General features: G+C 40.1%; 1 protein-coding gene and 1 pseudogene across 1 annotated transcript; one reads left to right on the top strand and one right to left on the bottom strand.

The window, feature by feature from the left end:
* Window positions 1–6,756: 6,756 nt before the first annotated feature.
* Window positions 6,757–13,664, bottom strand: LOC139391726 (interferon-induced protein 44-like). Its single transcript, XM_071139225.1, has 8 exons — window positions 13,086–13,664; window positions 11,624–12,137; window positions 10,764–10,815; window positions 10,475–10,670; window positions 9,063–9,215; window positions 8,777–8,948; window positions 8,240–8,340; window positions 6,757–8,085 (listed from the first exon to the last, which is right to left on the bottom strand). The coding sequence occupies exons 2-8, from the start codon at window positions 12,102–12,104 to the stop codon at window positions 7,900–7,902; spliced, it is 1,341 nt and encodes a 446-aa protein (XP_070995326.1). The 5' UTR covers window positions 12,105–12,137; window positions 13,086–13,664; the 3' UTR covers window positions 6,757–7,899.
* On the top strand, window positions 12,583–19,377 carry LOC139391926 (E3 ubiquitin-protein ligase TRIM35-like; annotated as a pseudogene).
* The last annotated feature ends 1,772 nt before the right edge of the window (window positions 19,378–21,149 follow it).

The following is a 21,149-nucleotide window of genomic DNA, read 5'->3' as shown; positions in this document are numbered from 1 at the left end:
CTTCCCTGTAGCTCCTGGTTGTCTTTATGTACAGTAGATAGTGTTACACTGTGTCAAAAATGTAGGCCAACAAAGGTAACTCGAAGCTTTTAGACGAAGAGCTTTGTGACACTATTTGAAACCGCTGACAGTCTAGTTGATTTACTACTGGGCAGTGTACGTTAGACACCAAATGGAGGAAAAAAAAACAGGGAAGCACAACCAAGACTTCATTTTCCAATGCATAACATTTAAATCATTTTTCCAATTGTGTTCTCTAATAAACACAACCCTGGTGTTACTGAACAGAAAAGTATACTTTGAAAGAAGGTAGTAAAGTATAGTGCCTATACCAGTGGTTCCCAAACTTGGGGTAAAATTGAAATGGTGTCCCCTGAGAAAGTCTGTAATCTTATCAAAGAAAATAAAGAACTTATCTTCAAATGGATATAAAATATATATGTAGTGTCAACCTAAGAGGCCTTTTACACTATTAGATGTTTTAAATGTTCTAAAATTGAATAGATATGAAACGCCCAGAGGGCTCAGAACGCACCCTTGTGGGGCCCCAGTGTTGAGGATCAGCATCAGGAGATGTTGTTGCCTACCCTCACCACCTGGGGGCGGCCCGTCAGGAAGTCCAGTACCCAGTTGCACAGGGCGGGGTCGAAACGCCCAGTATTAACTAGGGTATAGTGTTAATTTCAGAACAGCCTCAATTTGTCGGGGCATGGACTCTCCAAGGTGTCGAAAGTGTTCCACAGGGATGCTGGCCCATGTGACTACAATGTTTTCCACAGTTGTGTGAAGTTGGCTGAATGTCCTTTGGGTGGTGGACCATTCTTGATACACACAGGAAACTGTTGGGAGAAAAACCCTGCAGCGTTGCAGTTCTTGACACAAACCGGTGTGCCTGGAACCTACTACCACGCCCCATTCAAAGGCACTGAAATCTTTTGACTTGCACATTCACCCTCTGAATGGCACACACACACAATCCTGTCTCTTCCCTTTCATCTACACTGATTTGAAGTGGATTTAACAAGTGACATCAATACGGGATCATTGCTTTCACCTGGATTCACCTGGTCAGTCTGTCATGGAAAGAGCAGGTGTTCTAAATGTTTTGTATACTTAGTGTATATCAGTACTTTGAACTTCCAATGGCAGACATTTCTAAGAAATGTTAACTTTCAAAATCTTTTGCTACTTTTTAGTCATAGAATGAACTTGCTAGTGGTGTTACAAATAATGTAGCCTTTAGTCATTCATTTCCTTCACATAGTAGAATCAATGAGTAAGTCGGCTAATATTAGCAATTCAGACAAAAAGCTCTGACATTACTCTATATTTCATAGTTCACAAAGAAGAAGTTGAATAGAGCTTGATTTTTATTCTATATTCATCATTATTCAGGACTTAGAAACTCTGTTTATCAAAGTTGTCTGACTAGCCCCCTTGTCGTACATCATGAAATTCCATTGGGTCTTGAACTGCAGAAATGCTGCTTAAGGCACTGTGATATTTACAGCTGTGGTTACATTTCTCCATCCATCAGCTTGATGGCAAAAAAAGTGGCTGCAGTTTTGCTAAAAAACTAATGAATGACTGTGGCATTAATGTTCTCACACATAAAGCACACTTGCGCTATCACATCCATGATGAACATATATTTCCTGATAGCACTCTGAAATGGAGTCAGTCAGTCAGACCGCTATGTTGGCAAGGCCGCCAAGGACAAGTGAGTCACTGGAAGGCTATGAAAAGAAGCCAGATACGTGAAATTGCATGGAACATGCTGCACTGCCAAACATCTGTTTCCAGAAAAGATGTTGTTGGTTTGGAAACAATATGATAAATCAAGCAGAGATAGGAACCGATGGCACACGACACACACTGAATGAAACAGTGGTCAATCACCGCACAGTACACTGCATAACAACATAGAATTGATTGTGTTTGGTTTATGTGACAAGGTCTTTCTTGAAAAGTTTAGCCCCATCATTCTCCCCAAGCATTGACAATGGAGACCTATAACTCATCTATTTTTGATTTTTTAAAGAAATTCAACATTTTGAATGTTGACGTGAGGCGGTGGGGTGGGTTCAACCTCCAAATGCTTCCTCCAAACGGGCACCAGTCCTCATTAGTGTTCTCCCAAGTCCCTGGGCCACTGCTTACAGATGCAGGCAACCCAACTTCCTACTCCCTGGAATTCATAGACCGAAAAGTGGCCCAACTATTGCTTCTGGTTGAAAGCTGAGGGGAATTGAGCCAAATGTTAGTGGACCAAGGCCTCCTCAGCAGACTAAACTCAGTCTTTGTGGGGGGGGGGGGAAACTTGATTAAAAAGAGTTACTTCCACCCCTATAGATGCTATTACACTGAGCAAACATAAACGCAACATGTAAAGGGTTGGTCATGGAGACCTGGGTGCCTTTTACGTTATGATGTTTTAATGCATTGTAAATCCAATGCACAACCCTATGCCCAGCACACCAATAACATTCCCAGGACATGAACTGACAGTTCTGATTTGGTTTTGATGTAACATTAGGATTATAACGCCCCAAAAAACCATCATAGATAGTCTGTAAGCGGTCTATCAGTGGAGACAAGAAGCTGAGAAAAGGAAACTACTGTATTTCCTAGTACCTAATGTCTTTCTGTAAAGGGGAGGGGAAAAGCTGATGGGTTAAGATGAGATAAGATGGTCAGGCTGAGTTTTTTACAGGCAGGGGCAGACCAACGCCCTGGGGCAGGAAACAAGTAATGACTGGAGTCAGTCATGTGTTTGTTCAGCCTGTCTGAGGTACTAGCACGCTCTCTCATCTCTCTATTTTTCTATCTTCTCTCGCCCCTATCTCTCTTCACACTCTTTTTTTCTCCCTTTAGATGATTTGTTCCACACAAATATAACCCAAAGGATGTCTGTTACAATTGATCTAAATGAGTATTATTGCTCTTTTACGTAACTTGAATATATTGTCTCTATTTAAAACTACCCCATTGAACAGCATTGACTGAACTAAGGGAGGAAATAGTTTGAAGAAATAATTAGCTTTTTTTCTGAGAAATAAATCATTGCAGAGCCATGAAATGTGTATTCAGGTTTTGTTTATTGCATGTTTGGAAACTCTGAAAGTAAATTTAAAAAGCGCAGCTGTGCGAGTGCCATCTTTGTTGCAAGCGCATGGTAACAATTGAATAACATTAGAATAAAAAAGAAACCCGCACACTGCTCTTGCTTGTATCAATGCTATTTATTAAGCTTTACGTATTGGCCTCAAGGCCTTTGTCAGAGCCTTCGTCAGAAACTCTGAAAGTTGAAAGTGTTTTTGTTAACTCTTTGGTGGGGCCCATGTGCTCTGAACAAGTAAATATATCATAGTTTATGTTTCATATAGATTATAATTGTTTTAACATGTTGGGGGAGGGGAATTGTGGAAAATTGGGCTTGGATCCCAGAGTTCCACGTATATGTTCATACTTAGAAATGTTAAAGGTTGCTTCATATAGGCCACAGGTGTTAAACTAATTCCATGGAGGGCCGAGTGTGTGCGTGTTTTCGCTCCTCCCTTGTACTTGATTTACGAATTAAGGTCCCTAATTTGTAAGGAACTTCCCGTACCTGGTTGTCTAGGACTTAATTGAAAGGAAAAAACAAAAACCTGCAGACACTAGGCCCTCCATGGAATTAATTTGTCACCCCTGCTATAGGCCTACTACTGTACACCAAGCCTCAGCATATTAGCCACAACTGTTATTGTAACCATGACCTGAGGAGAACCAGGAAACAGATAGTTCCTGATCAGATGTGACCTTTTTTTGACAGCAGAGCAAAACACACATTTTACATAACATGCTGTGAGCAGGCTAAGGTTGTTACAGTCCTGTAGCTTATGGATATCATTGTCTGTGTGTGTGTGTGTGTGTGTGTGTGTGTGTGTGTGTACATTTCCATAGAGAACTTTCCCATTCACTTACTACTGTGCTATTGATGAATTAGTGGAGCGTGTTAGGGGTGTTTGTGTTGCCATGGTGGGCCCTAACTCTATAGTTTAACCTCAAACCCGGTATTTTCCCTGACACCATACATGTAACACTGTGACACCAATCAGCTCTCTATATGTTTGTTTTGTTTGTAACGTACCACATGGCATCAAGCTACACACTGCTGTCTTGGACCAAAATTGGGATTTAGAACTTTGGCTATGATAAATTCCCATGTCTCCATTGTCTGTCAACTCCAGCTTTGTCTGTTAACATTTGAATTGATGAAATTACAAGGTCTAATAAATTTTTTGAGGGTAATACAGGTTTGGCTGTACACAGGAATGCTATGTCATGAGTCATTATGAGAAAGTATTTTTGAAATGGGCAACAAATATGTGTGCCTGTAATCTGCACAAAAACTGGATGTAACACATTCTAGGAGCTTATGCTGTTTTGGGGGTAACTTTAATGAAGTTAAGTTTGCAAAGGGAGGGTATATAACTGGGAACTTTCAAAGTTTACGAGTAAACTACCAGAATTTTGCTAACTATCTGTGTGGCCTTATCACATGAAATATCCGAAATAATTCAATAAGATTATTTAAAAATATAAAATTAGAATGACAAAGCTGTTAAACATTATCCTAAATATAAACCATCAACTTAGTGGATATCATTGGTGTTAAATATGAAATATCCTTTTATATAGATTTTTTACACACTTGAATTTATTTTAGTATGTCAATATGTATTTCTTGTCAGTGTTTGAGTCAAACTTGTGGCAAATGTGAAGAAAGTCATTAGTTGAAATTGAAAATTATGCCATTGTTGATATTAGATGCTTTTTCATTAATTGGGCTATTTTCTCTGGAACCACATGGTCTATCGACTAGAAACTCATGGATAATGTAAAGCGTCTGTGTGTAGCTGGTGAGATGAGTCCGGCGCAGGACAGCAGATATGCGTAATGAAAGCAATTTTACTCAATAATATCACAATACACGTCGTATAAATACAAGACCACATATACGGATCGCAATACAATAAACAATTACTCACAAACAAACATGGGGGAACAGAGGGTTAAATAATGAACAAGTAATTGGGGGATTGAAGCATGGTGTGTAAGACAAAACAAATGGAAAATGAAAAGTGGATCGGCGATGGCTAGAAGGTCGGTGACGTCGACCGCCGAACGCTGCCCGAACAAGGAGAGGGACCGACTTCGGCGGAAGTCGTGACAGATAATGATATAAAAAATAAATACTATATGTGAACATATCCTTTCAACGTTATTAGAGTATAAATGACCAAAGTAACCATAGAGTATAAATGACCAAAGTAACCATAGATTGCCATTGTCAGGTGTGTGCGTACTGGTAGCGAAGTCAGGTGCAGGAGAGCAGAGATTTGTGAATAGACGCACACTTTATTGAGGCAAAACAGTCACAAGAATTATGTTTAACAATAAACATCTTCGTGAAATACCACAGAAAAAAACAAACCAGTCTGGTGCGTCAACAACAAACACGTAACCCAAACAATCTTACACAAAGACATGATGGGGAACAGAGGAATAAATACATGTAGATTGATTGGGGAATGAAAACCAAGTGTGCAGGGAACAAGACAAAACAAATGGATACATGAAAAATGGAGCAGCCGGTGATGTCAACCGCTGAACGCCGGCCGAACAAGGAGAGGACGGAAGTCGTGACAGCCATAGATTTTCTATTAATTACCAAAATTAAAGAAGATTCCTCTTCTTAGGCTCTGCAAGCCTAAATCAAGTACTCCAGCTCATATGGGCCTATTGCTCACTTGAGATACGTTCAAGTAACAAACATATCCTACTGATATAAATGTATGATGTACGCGAAAGACTTGCACAGTTAGGATTAGATACAAAGAGTGGTCCAAAAAGAGCCTCTCATAATTCCAATCAGTGAACGTGGATTGCAATATATAGCTCAACTGCCATGGTGCCAGATGGTTTGCCTTTAAGTCACTTCAAAAGTGTTTATTAGACAACAAAAGGTAATTAACTCTCATTAACACAGTTAATGCCCCGTGGGTGAGGGTATGGAGCATGAGAAGTTGGATAGTTTCTGTAAGCTAACAGATGTTGACATTTCCTAAGATATATTTACAGTTCACTTTGGTGGGGATGCTGTTGTGGATGTGTGTGCATGTTTATGTGTACGTGGGCATACGTAAAGTGTTACATCCACAAAAGAGAACAACTGGTGTTAATGTATCTCTACAAATAACATTGTATTCCAGATCTTCAAGGTAAATCAACAAATGCCCATTCAAAGATGGCCGCTCCTGTATGACCCATTTCTAGTCTAGAAAAGGTCAACTGCTTTGTGATAAATGGCTTTGAGACAAATGGGTTTTTCACAGGCAGGAAACTGCATGATACCAGACCCTCTGTCATCTAATAGCCGGTGAGTTATGTCCGCTTTGCTTAAACGTAGTGGTAGTGGCAGTGTCTGATTTACCTTTCACTTAACCTTCAGAGTGGCAGTCAATAGGTTCAATGTACCAACCAGCTTTGGTCACAAGATAAAGGAGGGTCTGTGTCTGCCTACTCATGCATGAATCCTTATAATTTCTAATGTCTGCTTGTATGTGGGATTTGGTGCATAAAAGAACCACTGGCATATAATGTTGCATTCTTGTCTGGAATTTCAAAGACATTGGAAATATATGCTTATTTCCAAATGCATGAAATGTACTAATATTGCATTCTTGTTCTCATTTGACCAAGCTCAGAGGAAACTTTTGTCATCTTTATTATTCATACTGCATGTAACATCTCTGGAATGCACAACAGGAAATGTGATTGGATCAATGTATTGAACAATATAGGAAACATTATGTATGAAACAAATAACCACAAACGTGAAACTACCTGTGTGTGTGTATATATGTGTGCACATGCATCTGTGAGAGATTGATTTTAGTGGTTTTAGAATGTTTGAAATATCATAATTACATACCGATTCGGAGACATTAACTTGAAAACACCTGTCAAATAAGTCCTTTGTTTTTGTTTACTTTCCAATTTACAGTAGTAACTCCAAGGACTCCACACCTCTCTTTATCTCATGTTTTATGTTTATTGTTTTTGAATGCACACACTGTGGCACTATGAATTGGTCATGTTGCGTCTTATCTTAGTTGAGTGAATATGGCGACAGGAGCCACAGAAAGGCAATATATCGTCCTCTGGACAACAACTCAATTTGTCAATCAACCAACAATGCAGTGCATTGTCATCACCCAAGCCTAAAGCGTTACCAAGAATAGAATTAATAACATACGATATTAGGGTAAAACTCTCTACATAAACAATGCTTTCAAATTACAGTGATGCAACTTTACTGTGCTCTGGGGCACTTGCATACAATAGACATTCGCTTATAGAGAGTAAATAGATTATTTTCCCACGCTTCAAACAGTCCACAGGTAGAGTTGCTTTGTCAGAAGATTATTCACTAGGCCCCACCCTTTCCCTTTAACCCTTTACTCAATTGGGGAACAGTCCATTTGCATTGGTACATGCATGCATTGTTTAGGTACGTTACTACTGCTTGAAAGAAGGCAAACGCGACCTTGAATTTGTTTTGCACTGTCACATCAAAGCTCTATCACAAACTGAATCAAGGTGTTAAAGGAACATTAGGACCAGGTGTTTTTCATGAAAAGCTCACAAAACAATTGTCTAAGTAAAGATAGCAGTAAGAAAGAGCAACGTGTTATAATATCCACAAAAAATAATGATAATGTCCACTTGCATGATAACATGTACCAAAATAATATGGATATCTTGCACAGTTACAAAATAATATGGGATTGCAAAAAAAAAAAATGTTTGTCTTCAGAGTATTGACACTTGACAGTGGGACTATGAAGAGGGTTAGAGCTCTTCCTTTTCCTCTTCAGGCTGGTTTTCGAAGAAGCTGTCAGCATAGTTCAACATCTGATCCAGAGCACTGAGTATCAGGATATCAGTGTTCTGATTCAGCTCCAGCTCCTGGCTGTAGTTCTTCACTGGCAGAATACCGGACACAGGAATGCCCAGGGATGCACTCAACTCCTGGATCTGAAAGACAGACACACACACACACCAAATGCAGTGTGGTTGACCACTTACTTTTGTATACATAAATAACAATCTGCTCAAGACGTAAGAGACGTTAAGGATTAGGATTTAAGATTGGCAAGGACAATGAAATAAAACGAGTCAAACGGCTCACCTTCCTTTGTATGTAATGGCTCATATAAACATTCTGCAGATCTTCTGACACTAGGGGGCAGGCCTCGTCCACTTTGGTCATTAACGCCAGTTGGGGAATACCTAGGACAAACATGCAGAACAAGACAATGAATATGTCAGGATGTTGAAATATGAGAGAATTCCATACAGAGTTACCCGTTGAAATAGGATACACACTTGGAACACCTTCTTATGGAGTGTTTCTTCATAAGGTGTTCCATATTTCTTTAGAAACAGGAGTTGAAAGCACCTCATATTCATAGAGCATTATGAAACTGTAGAAAAAAAGCTATAAATCACACAATGCCTCTTATAATCACAATATACAACATTCATGCAAATGATATCCACATCCTCTTGTGCCTTTTTGTTTTATCGTACAGTTTCATAATGCTCTATGACACACTATAAGTATATACAATATAACAGTATGTACAAATATGTCAATTATAAGAAGGTTCATTGATTTGACACTGACTCGTCCCTTTTCAAAACATATCGTCCACCATTCGCTCACCTATCTGATTGGTCTTCTTGCGAATGGCGGCAAACTTCTCCACAATTTTGGCAGACATCAGAGAGACTCTGCAGGCGTCCACCACGTACACTACACAGTGGATCTGATCCTTCAGACTGACATGCTTACGATACCCAGGTACATCTTCACTCAAGGGCGTCATGGGATTAAACTGTAAATGACAAACATGGAGGTTGTTATTTTGGGGGTTTGTTAGATTTGATCAATGGTGTATTCTCTCCTCCTACTGCTAGTTTGCGTTGTGCCTCCAGACAAGTCTGCATACCTGGTAACGGTCCTGAACATGGCCTTTGTAAATGTTGACTATGTCCTCCATGTCCAAGCCAGCTCCTGACGCCTCCTCCAGTCCCATGGTGTCACACAGGATCAGGGGTATAGGCTCACCACTCTTCCCCGACTTGATGGTGAAGGTACGGAACTAGGGAAAGATAAGACAGTCAGCACGCACCTGGGTGGTTGGCAATAGTGGCATGTGGGTAAAATCCCTGGGGAAGCCAAGCCAGGGGGGAAAAAAAGCCATATTATAACCTATGTGTTGTGATAATTGGGCTGTTTGCTCTATAACCTGTTAGTTCATACGCCTTGACAACGTGATATACAGACCTAAGGCCGAGACAATAAGAAGACACAGTGTCTGAATAAATTCAACCACACCTTCATTTCATCACAAAACCGGAGCAGTCCTCAATACATATTGCATGTAACAAACAGTTACATGACCTACAGCATGGTCAAGTTAATGTTTCTGACATTTTTGGAGTACTAAACAACTACTGATTTAGAACAACAGAGTTACTTGCAAGTCGCAAAGAAAACAGGCACTGCCTCCACTATTCCAGCACCATTTTGACTTAAACATTTTAACAGTCTAATCACCTATGTTTAGTCTAACACAGTGACAACTAAAAGATAACAAAAAACGATTTTGTCCAATCAACATAAGCTAAATATGATGTGGATGTCCATCATAGCCTAGTGATTTGTGTGTGTGTACGTGCAAGTAGAAAAAACACGTTGACTTACCCTACTTGTAGAGAAACGCCAATACCATCCTCCCCTTTCATGTTGCCTAAATGGTCTATGACTCATACAGTACACACTTTGTTTTTTGTTGTACTAGGCTACCTGGCTAAAATGCTTGCTACCTAACCTAACTTCCTTTCATGGGCAACGATGTGCCAGGCCAGCTAGTTAACATCATTAGCCTACTACTACATTTAGGTACATATTGAACTTCCATCCTCTCAGGCCAGTGACACAATGTCTGAATTTATGGTTGGATCAGAATCACCGATATAATCATTGGCCAGTACAGAGAATGATGTAAAACCACAAGTCCAAATCCCTATCTCCACCCATGGCTAATTTAGGAAAGGGACAATTTTAGCTAGCTCTGATGCTTTCTCTGGTGAAAAACATTCGGCCTCTTGCGAAGTGAAGGAAATGTATTAAACACTGAGAGATGAAAGACACAGTATTTTGATTATTTTTTTCCTTGGTAAATTTTTTGGGGAAACCTGGCTTCCCTTGGCATCCATTAATACATGCCAATGGCACGGGACCAACACACACATGCATAATCAACACACACATACACAATCAACACACACATTAGATGTGGTACCTGGTCAAACTGACATAAGAAAGCACCCACCCATGCACACATACACATATTACCTGGGTGGTCAGGCTGGTGCCTGCACTGCCACAGATGGCCTGACTGGTCATGTTTCCTCTGAAGATAGAGTTGACAGAGTTGAAGAAGCTGGACTTGCCAGCCCCAACAGGACCCACGAGGAGAACCCGGGCCTGACTCACTGACTTGACATCAGGCTTATAGTTCTTGATTTTCTCCTTCAACTGCCGTTTCCTCCTGGAAAGTCAGAAAGGTGCAGGGATAGTTAAGCACAATGTAATGTAATGTGTGTGTGTGTTTACAGTTGTGCTTAAAGTTAGCATTACATACTCAGAGGTCCACTGCATGTTTCTCCAAGTCTTTGTCAAACAACCTCCCAATTCTGAATGGGGAGAAATTAGTTTGAATTATATTTTACAAAGGTAGGATTATTTACATTTTTTGGGCATAGTAAGTTCAGAAAATGTCCAGAATATATCTGCAGTAATAGTGGAATGATAGTGTTTCACAAAGAGATTTGTTTTGAATGCAGCCTAGTGCTAGGTGAATTGCAACAGCACTAGGCTTCATTCAAAACAAATCTCCCCCTTCTCCGCATCCCATTTCCCGTAACATGGCGGAGACTCGCGCTTGAGCCTTTAACCTTCGGTTTTGGTCCACCAGATTTAAACTTCTGTAAAAACGATATTTGTTGTTATTGAAAATCTATTTCACAGTGATTTAGATTATTAGTACAATTATTCCCTACACTATTCAGTGCTTGATTTCTCTCATAAAGTGAAATGGAGCGAACAGTGTAGAATTTTAGCAACCAGGAAATGTTAGAGCGGTTTCCACTAGATAACACAGCCACAAAGTCAGAACAGCCTTCCCATTTTGACAACAGATGCCGCTCCGGTGGGAGAAATCAATAGGAGAATATCACAGCCAATCACAACACTGGTGGGTAAGGAATACTGTAAAGCACTATAATTCCACTATTACTATATTCTGAATTTTCTTTTAAATTACAATGCAAAAACAAAAATTGATTGTGCAACACCTTTAAAACATATAATGTTTGTTATTACAACAACCGTAGACATGTAGGCGTGACATTGTTTATAAATGTAAAACAAGATTGTGCACTGAAATATCTTCTGCGGTTAGGAGCCACCATACTCCTAAGTAGGTTTGTAAATATCACTCACCCTCCACTCTGTAAACCTCACATTCAGTCAGCTGCAAGTCGTCGCCATGCATATGTGCTGCCTCAAAGTTATAGCTGTTCCCTGCGTTATATTGGACTGTAGCTGTGTCATTGAACAGAAACACCAAGGCACCAAAATTCGGGCCAGTGTTTTCATCTGTGAAACCATACTGGCCATTGGCACTAGACACACGCAGTGGATTTTTTCTTTCGTCATTGATGCTGTAGAGGAAGGCTTTGTCGTCATTAATAGGCTGCCCATTCTGAGTGTAGTCTTTGCTGGTGTAGGCTCCAAACAGGAAGCCAGCCTTGTTGTAGGCAGCGACTAAAGTTGGTCCCTGGCTGTTGCAGCGTGCGTGAAAGGCAGCTGCCGTGAAGCCTTGGACACTGGCTTTGTACAGCAGACTGAGTCGGACATGGCCGAACAGAGAAAGCAGTTTCTTCTCCTGATCACCTGATAGACTGGATGTTACCACACTCATGATGACACCTAGGAGGTTTGGTAGGAAAGACTCCTGATAGGAGAGACAAATAAATCACGTGCCAGGTTAAAAGAAAAACATCAAAATCCTAAGTCTGGTTCTGCTGATACCTTTCTTGGCCATGTGGCTTGACCATACATACAGGACAACAGAGGCTTTCCTGTATGGTCAAGTCACATGGTCAAGAAAGGCGACAGCAGAACCAGACTTAAAGATGTTGGTGTGACATTGTTTGAAAATATTAAACAAATGTATTTTTTCACACAATGTGTGGTTAGGAGCCATCATACTCCTTAGTAGGTTGGAAAATGTCGCCACTCTTCACACCTACTTAATTAGCAAGGCTTCATGGCAAGCTTGAGGTGTGTTCCAGCTATTACTTTCAGTTCCAGGTTGTACTTTCCAAGATGTCTTATAGACATCTCAGAAAGTACGAGCTGGAAACGAAAGTATAACAGATTGTACTTGAAAGTACAAGATGGACCCGAAAGTAAAAGCTGGAACCAACGTCAAGCTTGCCATGTGGCCTTGCTAATTAAATCAAAGCTACCAAATGGTTAAAGGGGTATTTGTTATATTATTTAAATCTGTTCAATGGACAGTTCAACATACCCACTTATTCTAAAATCATATAACTTAGAAATGCCTCATGAGCGCAGTAAAGCTGTCGTAATCCATCATAACCCATAAAGTTGTTTCAATGTTTGCAAACAATACCTTTGTAAACAAACAATAAATCGTTTCAAAGCACTATTTTAATATAACTTTTATCTCATGGTCTACCCTCCATAGCTTTATCCAAGAATGTACATTCTCCAGCCTTGTCCTTCAGCTTTATAGCAAAAAAAGGCGGACCACCATTTGACTGAAAAATGAATCAAGGATTGGGCTTTTAATGTCAGCTAGCTATATGTTTAACAGTACAACAGGCACACTACGCAATTAACACACAGAAGGGAATCAGGTCCCTGACCAATTTACCTGCAAATTATTCAGATGGACTGTATGTCTCTCCGTTTAGGCAACCAACCAGAGTAAAAACATTCTGTCCTTGTCTTATGAAAAGGAGGCTGTCTACATTTCAGGGACTTTCCAAAAGAGGAAGAAACGGTGCAGGAATTCCCACATGCATAAACGCCCCGAATTACGGGCTGCAGTTGCACACGATTGGGAGTCCTCTGGAGTCTTAAGTTTCACTTTCACTTTTATAAATTCAACTTCTAAAGCTAAAACACCCTGAAAACTGCCAGTAGCCAAGCAGCGCCTGCTGTCCCAGCAGTGTGTTCAGGGACCACCTTGAGTGGTGGCCTTTTCCAATTCAACATGTTGATTATTGTCCCCTCCAGTCCGTATCTACCCAGTCCCCAGAGTGTGTGGCGGGCCGGTGAAAAATATTGAGAGGTTGCTGATATTGAAGTTGCACAGACCCATGACCGTCAGAAAGCCTCTATACCAACCCCATCTAAGATGCCAATGAGCTTTAAGAAGGCCTGATTCGAGGCATGTGCGTGTCCCTGAAAATCTGTGGGCAGATACTCGGCAATGGGACAGACAACGGGCAGAAGAGAAACACAGCTAGCTAGCTCTTTTGGTTTTTGTCGGATTGGATTTGCAATTTGTAGAAAGCAGTTTACAGATGCCCAAAAAATGTAATAGAGCACGACTTTATAGTGCGATGAGTGACAGCACTGTTTTTCATTTACCTTGATTTTTCAATACAGAACACTGGAACAAATATAGTATTAACAGCTCAGTAATATTAATATTGTGTAAATTACCACCTGCGCTTGTTTAACATTAATTTATAATAATAATAATAATACATGCCATTTAGAAAATGCTTTTATCTGAAACTAATGTATGGGTGCAGAATAAGCTGAAAGACTTTAAAATGTGTCAATTTCAAAACGCTTTGGGGCTGTGGTGGATGGCAGAATGGAAGTTACATTGTGTGCTTGTTTTTTGTTGTTCTTTGAATAACTCATCAGTCATTGGCAAGGACTGTTTATCATTGTGTTTGAAAACAGGGCAGTTTGGCGGAGAGTTGCACATTCAGGAACACAGAGCAGTTGTAACATACTGCCACCTACTGGGCACAGAAGGCAAACATCATAGAGAACTAAATGGAAGTAATCGTACAACGTTTCAGAACACCAGGTTTGGTACGTCTTGGGTATTTTACTGAAAAAGCTTTGAGGACAGAGGATATAACAAAGGTAATATACGAGCCACATGCATTTCTATTGATAGCCATTTTCATTTGGACGCAGAGGATGCATTAGCAGTTGTGAACTACGGTGCCTTCAGAAAGTATTCATACCCCTTAGCAAATGTTTGCAAATGTATTGAAAATGAAATACTGATATATTTTCATAAGTATTCATACCCCTGACTCAATGCATGTTAGAATCATCTTTGGCAGCGATTACAGCTGTGAGTCTTTCTTGGTAAGTATCTAAGAGCTTTGCACACCTGAATTGTACAATATTTGCACATTATTCTTTTTTTAAATTATTCAAGCTCAGTCAAGTTGATTGTTGAGGGGGGGGGGGGGGGGGTACTGTCACGGATTCCCCTGGAACTTTCATTACCTGTGCTGTGTGTTTTGGGCTGTCGTGGCCTTGTGGATTGTGCAGATGATTACGGGTCTCATCGTGCGCTTGTGTTATTTATTCAAGGTACTCCTCGCTCTTTTGTTTGGGTTTCAACTAGAGGTCGACCGATTATGATTTTTCAACGCGATACCGATACCGATTATTGGAGGACCAAAAAAGCCGATACCGATTAATCGTCCGTTTAATTTTTTTTATTTGTTTTATTTGTAATAATGACAATTACAACAATACTGAATGAACTCTTATTTTACCTTAATATAATACATCAATTTAGCCACAAGTAAATAATGAAACATGTTCAATTTGGTTTAAATAATGCAAAAACAAAGTGTTGGAGAAGAAAGTAAAAGTGCAATATGTGCTATGTAAGAAAGCTAACGTTTAAGTTCCTTGCTCAGAACATGAGAACATATGAAAGCTGGTGGTTCCTTTTAACATGAGTCTTCAATATTCCCAGATAAGAAGTTTTAGGTTGTAGTTATTATAGGAATTATAGGACTATTTCCCTCTATACCATTTGTATTTCATTAACCTTTGACTATTGGATGTTCTTATAGGCACTTTAGTATTGCCAGTGTAACAGTATAGCTTCCGTCCCTCTCCTCGCTCCTACCTGGGCTCGAACCAGCAACACAACGACAACAGCCACCATCGAAGCAGCGTTACCCATACAGAGCAAGGGGAACAACTACTAGAAGGCTCAGAGCGAGTGACGCTTGAAACGCTATTAGCGCGCGCTAACTAGCTAGCCATTTCACTTCGGTTACACCAGCCTCATCTCAGGAGTTGATAGGCTTGAAGTCATAAACTGTGCAATGCTTGACGCACAACGAAGAGCTGCTGGCAAAACGCACGAAAGTGCTGTTTGAATGAATGTTTACGAGCCTGCTTCTGCCTACCACCGCTCAGTCAGATACTTGTATGCTTGTATGCTCAGTCAGATTGTATGCAACGCAGGACACGGTAGATAATATCTAGTAATATCATCAACTATGTGTAGTTAACTAGTGATTATGATTGATTGTTTTTTATAAGCTAAGTTTAATGCTAGCTAGCAACTTACCTTGGCTTACTGCATTCGCGTAACAGGCAGGCTCCTTGTGGAGTGCAACGAGAGAGAGGCAGGTCGTTATTGCGTTGGACTCGTTATTGCGTTGGACAATCGTTATTGCGATTGTTATGAAAACTTGAAATCGTCCCTAATTAATCGGCCATTCCGATTAATCGGTCGACCTCTAGTTTCAACCCTGATTTGTTACGTGTTTGTTTGGTCTTCATCCCCGAGCCTTTACACGGCACACCGTAATTTGGGCTGAATAAAAACCATATTACGCATTTCTGTGCCTGTCTCCCGAATCTTTGCAACCAACGTGACACAGTGTCTGTTGTAAAGCAGACTGAACCAGATTTTCCTCTTCGATTTAGCCTGTGCTTAGCTCTATTGTTATTTTTTTGTCCTAATAAAACCTCCCGAGTCCTTGCCGATGACAAGCATACCCATAACATGATGCAGCCACCATCATGCTTGAAAATATGAAGAGTGGTAATCATTGATGTGTTGTGTGGGATTTTCCCCAAACATAACGCTTTGTGTTCAGGACATAAAGTTAATTTCCTTGTCATGCTTTTTACAGTTTTACTTTAGTGCCATATTGCAAACAGGATGCATGTTTTGGAATATTTGTATTCTGTACAAGCTTCCTTCTTTTCACTCTGTCATTTAGGTTAGTATTGTGGAGTAACTACAATGTTGTTGATCCATCCTCAGTTTTCACCAATCACAGCGATGAAACTCTATAACGTTTAAACATCACCATTGGCCTCATGGTGAAAACCCTGAGCAGTTTTCTTCCTCTTCGGTTGTAACTGGGTGTATTGATACACCATACAAAGTGTAAGTAATAACTTCACCATGCTCAAATGGATATTCAATGTTTGCTTTTTTTTTTTTTTTTTACCCATCTACCAATAGGTGCCCTTCTTTGCGAGGCATTGTATAACCTCCCTCGTCTTTGTGGTTGACTCTGTGTTTGAAGTTCACTGCACGACTTAGGGACCTGTGTGGTGAACAGAGGTAGTCATTTCAAAAATCATGTTAAACACTACTATTATTGCACACAGAGTGAGTCCATGCAACTTATCATGTGAATTGTTGACACCAGAAAGCTTTACATATTTCATGAATTTGTCAAAATTTCAACAACAACAAAAAAGGGGGGTATTGTGTGTAGGCCAGTGACACAAAATCTCAATTTAAGACATTTTAAATTGAGGCTATAACACAACAAAATGTGGAAAAAGTCAAGGAGTGTGAATACTTTCCGGCTCTGTATATTAGGATGAGCTGTGTCTAAAATACAATACATACTGTACATATTGAGTAAGAAACAATATGTAAACAGTATATGAAGTGACCAGTGAATGTGGATGTAGTTTTGTGAATGTAGTTGTACGCTATATGGCTATATTAACAACCCATACAATATCAAACAGGAAAAGCTGAAGCTGGACCTAAAGTCTCTGCAGGACAAGCTGAAGATATTATGGAGTGAGAGGAAATATAAGCATATTGTTCAACACACAAAGGTAAGTGTATTGTAAATTCAAGACCAAAAATAAAATTTAAATATAGTCCTTTATCTGAAATAAATGGAATATTTTTTCTTTGCGCTTTTAAAATTTGTGTTTTCTATTAATTGTTCTAAAATGTTCTATGTATTCTCCTAGTTTTCTACCTTTCTACCAAAATCATGATATTTCCAGCCCCAACCAGGTATTTGTTGTTAATTAAGATGCTTAAATGGCATAGACACAATTGGTGGACACTGAGAGGCAGATAAAGTTGGAATTTGAGAAGCTCCACCAGTTTCTGAGAGATGAAGAGAAGGCCAGACTAGGTGAACTGAGAAAGGAAGAGGAGCAGAAGAAAGATACTATGACCACAGAAATGAAGATCGTTCACGACCAAATCTCACCTCTTACAAAGAGTATCACTAATTTGGAACAAGAGCTAAAGAAGCAGGATTTGCACTTTCTGAAGGTATGTACACAGTCATCCCAAACCTAGACTACAAACATTGCATGTGGCATCTGTTAGTTAGGAAAACAGACATGCAATGCTTTCAGTTCAGTTTAAGGGTAAGGATTATATAATCTTATCACCACAACAATATGCAGTGCAATCAGTATGATTTTGGATAACCATTCCCCCCAAAGAGCTGGTGCTGATTAGAATAGAGGGACATTGCTGCAGCTGTTGAGATAGGATCCATTATGATGATGGCTTCAGATTTGTTTTCTTGTCTAAGGTATCGGTTGTTATCTCCATAGGATATTCCAGTGTGTTCTTGACTATATTCTAGCATAATATCATTACAATTTTTTTTTTTTTCTTATCATTCCTAGAGCTACAAAAGCATCCAAATGAGGTATGTCCAATGTATTTTATTTCCCAAATATTATACAGAATCTGTTTGTTACTGATATAGAGAACTGACTCTTCTTACACATAAATGATATGGCCTAAAAATCCCATCTCAAAATGTTAATGGATGATGTTCAAGAATTGCTGGAAGAAGCTTGGTGCCAAGCTCAACTCGAGTACAATTGTACTGGAACACACCAATGTGCATCATGAATGAATGCAATGATCGAGCAGAAATACGAAATCAAGTGGCCATATTGGATTAGCAATAAATCAAAGCATACTCTTAATTGATAAGTGCTACTCCTAATTTGATCAAAAACCATATGGACAGTAAGTACAATTATAAACAAACCAAGGATTGTGTAGCTCAATGACTTGGTTTGAAGTATCTCTGAGATGATTTGGGCACTGATTTAAAACATGTTGATATCGGGTTCATTGATTTCCAATGTTTTTTGGTTAAAATGCTAACATTAGTGGTTAGGACTCTTTCCTTGTCCATTGACTCCTTACATTGTAAGGAAAACATTCACCCATTATATTCCTTTATTGTTGTCGGGCCCAGCTGCAGTGCACACCACAGAATCCAAAGATTATAATGGGAGTGCTCATACATGTGGCCCAAAAAATCCCGGGTAACCTCAAATTTAGACTCATTGAGAAGATGCCGGTGATTGTTAACCACAGTGAGTAACACTGAAAAGAGAATATGTTTGTGATTAATATGATGTATTGTCGATGATAGAGAAGGTTAAACATAACATTTCATTTGTGTCACAACTTGTCTTTATAGTCAGTTTTCATGATGTAGCTATACCAAAGAAAAGTTATACACTATATGGAACTGACAGCGTATTTCCTTATCTTAACTCTTTACCCTTTACTTTCTCACTTTGTCTGATGATCTGATCAGTGTGTGAAACACAGGCACACAGCAGAAGCTGACAGATAATCCGGACCGATGCACGTTTAACGGAAACGTTTTGGATTCTGTAGGGTTCACCTCAGGAAAGCACAGCTGGGAGGTGGATGTGGGGAACCACCCAGTGTGGGTGTGGATAAAGAGTCAATCAACAGAAAAGATAGGACACACGCAAAACCAAAATATGGAATCTGGGCTCTAGGTTTGGAAAATTGTGAATATACAGATCTGGAGGCTAAGCTTCTTGCTCTGAAGAGGAGACCCCAAATGATTATGGTGCAACTAGACTATAAAATTCCTCAAACATAGAAGTATTTCATACCATTTTAAAGATACCACAGTGTCCCACCACAGTGTCCGATTTCAAATAGGCTTTACGGCGAAAGCACCACAAACGATTATGTTAGGTCAGAACCAAGTCAAAGAAAAACACAGCCATTTTTCCAGGCAAAGAGAGGAGTCACAAAAATCAGAAATAGAGATCAAATTAATCACTAACCTTTGATGATCTTCATCAGATCACACTCATAGGACTTCATGTTGCATAATACATGTATGTTTTGTTCGATAAAGTTCATATTTATATAAAAAAAATCTCAGTATACATTGGCGCGTTATGTTCAGTAGTTCCAAAAACATCTGGTGATTTTGCAGAGAGCCACATCAATTTACTGAAATACTCATAATAAATGTTGATGAAAATAAAAGTGTTATGCATGGAACTTTAGATGCAATTATCCTTAATGCAACCGCTGTGTCAGATTTTTTTTAAAGCTTTATGGAAAAAGCAAGCCATGCAATAATCTGAGTATGGCGCTCAGAGACGAAACAAGCCAAAAAGATATCCGCCATATTGTGCAGTCAACAAAAGTCAGAAATAACATTATAAATATTCCCTTACCTTTGATGATCTTCATCAGAATGCACTCCCAGGATCCCAGTTCCACAATAAATGTTTGTTTTTTCGATAATGTCCATCATTTATGTCCAAATAGCTACTTTTGTTAGCACGTTTTGTAAACAAATCCAAACTCACAAAGCGCGTTCACTAGGAGCAGACGAAATGTCAAAAAGTTCCGTTACAGTCCGTAGAAACATGTCAAACGATGTATAGAATCAATCTTTAGGATGTTTTTAACATAAATCTTCAATAATGTTCCAACCGGAGAATTCCTTTTTCTTCAGAAATGCAATGGAACGCGAGCTACCTCTCACGTGAACGAGAGTCACGAGCTTGTGGCACTCTACCAGACCACTGACTCAAAGAGCCCTTATGAGTTCCTACTTTTGTTACGGTGAGTGAATGAGGACCCAAAAGCGAATTAACTTAAACAGAGCTTCTTTAATTACCAAACATAGGTAGGCTCAGACGGACCGGCAGATTCCGACAGGACAAGACAAGGTTACAGCAAACATGACGACAGTCTGGTTCAGGCATGAAACACAAGAAACAAGAATCCGACAAGGACAGGAACAAAAACAGAGAGAGATATAGGGGACTAATCAGAGGGAAAAGGGGAACAGGTGGGAGAAGGGGTGACGAGGTAGTCAAGAGGAGACAAGGAACAGCTGGGGGAAAGCGGGGGAGAAAAGGTAACCTAACAACGACCAGCAGAGGGAGACAGGGTGAAGGGAAAGGACAGAGACAAGATACAACATGACAGTACATGACAGTACCCCCCCACTCACCGAGCGCCTCCTGGCGCACTCGAGGAGGAAACCTGGCGGCAACGGAGGAAATCCTCGATCAGCGCACGGTCCAGCACGTCCCGAGAGGGAACCCAACTCCTCTCCTCAGGACCGTACCCCTCCCAATCTACGAGGTACTGGTGACCACGGCCCCGAGGACGCATGTCCAAAATTCTACGGACCCTGTAGATGGGTGCGCCCTCGACAAGGATGGGGGGGGGGGGGGGGAAGACGAGCGGGGGCGCGAAGGACGGGCTTGATGCAGGAGACATGGAAGACCGGGTGGACGCGACGAAGGTATCGCGGAAGAAGAAGTCGAACTGCGACAGGATTAATGACCCGAGAAATACGGAACGGACCAATGAACCGCGGGGTCAACTTGCGAGAAGCCG

Source organism: Oncorhynchus clarkii, chromosome 32 (genome assembly GCF_045791955.1).
Source record: "Oncorhynchus clarkii lewisi isolate Uvic-CL-2024 chromosome 32, UVic_Ocla_1.0, whole genome shotgun sequence".
NCBI lineage: Eukaryota > Metazoa > Chordata > Actinopteri > Salmoniformes > Salmonidae > Oncorhynchus > Oncorhynchus clarkii.
The sequence above is the reverse complement of the archived record's forward strand: the minus strand, read 5'-3'. Positions and strand labels throughout refer to the sequence as shown.